This window comes from Nestor notabilis, unplaced genomic scaffold (genome assembly GCF_000696875.1).
Source record: "Nestor notabilis isolate BGI_N333 unplaced genomic scaffold, ASM69687v1 scaffold30631, whole genome shotgun sequence".
Classification (NCBI taxonomy): domain Eukaryota; kingdom Metazoa; phylum Chordata; class Aves; order Psittaciformes; family Psittacidae; genus Nestor; species Nestor notabilis.
This window is the reverse complement of record NW_009916522.1, coordinates 1-770: the sequence shown is the minus strand read 5'-3', so window position 1 is coordinate 770 and position 770 is coordinate 1. Positions and strand designations below refer to the sequence as shown.

Sequence of the window (770 nt, the reverse complement as noted above, 5' to 3'; positions counted from 1 at the left end):
GATGTCGACGGTATGTCTGGGCTCCTTCGTGTGTGGCTGTGGTTCACTGTTGGATGCGGCTCTGAGGGTTTTCCCTATTGTTTCACAGGGCAGCTGAACTCCCTGGAGACCCAGGACATGGGGTATAAAACCATGAAAGAACCCTGGAGCATGCAGAACACCATCGAGCGGCTGTACCTCCGCAGGAAAAGGCTGGAGACGGAGGATGAGGCAGCGTTCCCACTCAATGCCCCCATGCCCCGCTACGTCTCCTTTGCCAGCCCAAATCCCAACAAGTGGGGGCATCCCCGCAGCTACCGGATCCAGATCACCAGCTCCGCCGGGGAGCCCCTTCCCACCAGCAGCCCCATGGAGAGGGCCATCAGCTGGGGCAGGTGGGTCCAGGGCCAGACGCCGGGTCCTGCTGCTCCCGGCTGGTGCCAGGCTGCAGGGATGGGGTAAACGCCAAACACACAGGTTTGGCTCTGAAAATCCCTGGATAAGTTGCTCAATGGCATCTGTTTGTAGCAGTTCACAGGCATGAATCTGACCCTAGATAAGATTAATTTAGAGCAATTGCATGTGTTGTTCCCTGTGAGGGCAACCAAGCTGCAGGACAAGTTCCCAAGGGGAGCACGGGCATCCCTGTGTCTTGACGTCTTCACATGAGGTAAGAATGTCTTTTGGAGAATGCTTGGGATAAGCACAGGACTGGATCCCTGCCAGGGTGAAATGAACGGCTCAGGTTCCGAGGGAGGCTGTAGGAGGTAACGCGGGGTCGGGCAGTGGTC

The 770-nt window shown here is 57.3% G+C and overlaps 1 protein-coding gene across 1 annotated transcript in view; it reads left to right on the top strand.

Annotated features, from left to right (window-relative positions):
• Positions 1-374, top strand: part of LOC104413592 (membrane primary amine oxidase-like) — a gene marked incomplete at both ends in the record, with an annotated part of 1,458 nt that extends 1,084 nt beyond the window's left edge. The window contains 1 exon segment of the mRNA XM_010024629.1: positions 89-374. Within this exon segment, the coding sequence (XP_010022931.1) occupies positions 89-374 (286 nt within the window).
• Between the last annotated feature and the right edge of the window lie 396 nt (positions 375-770).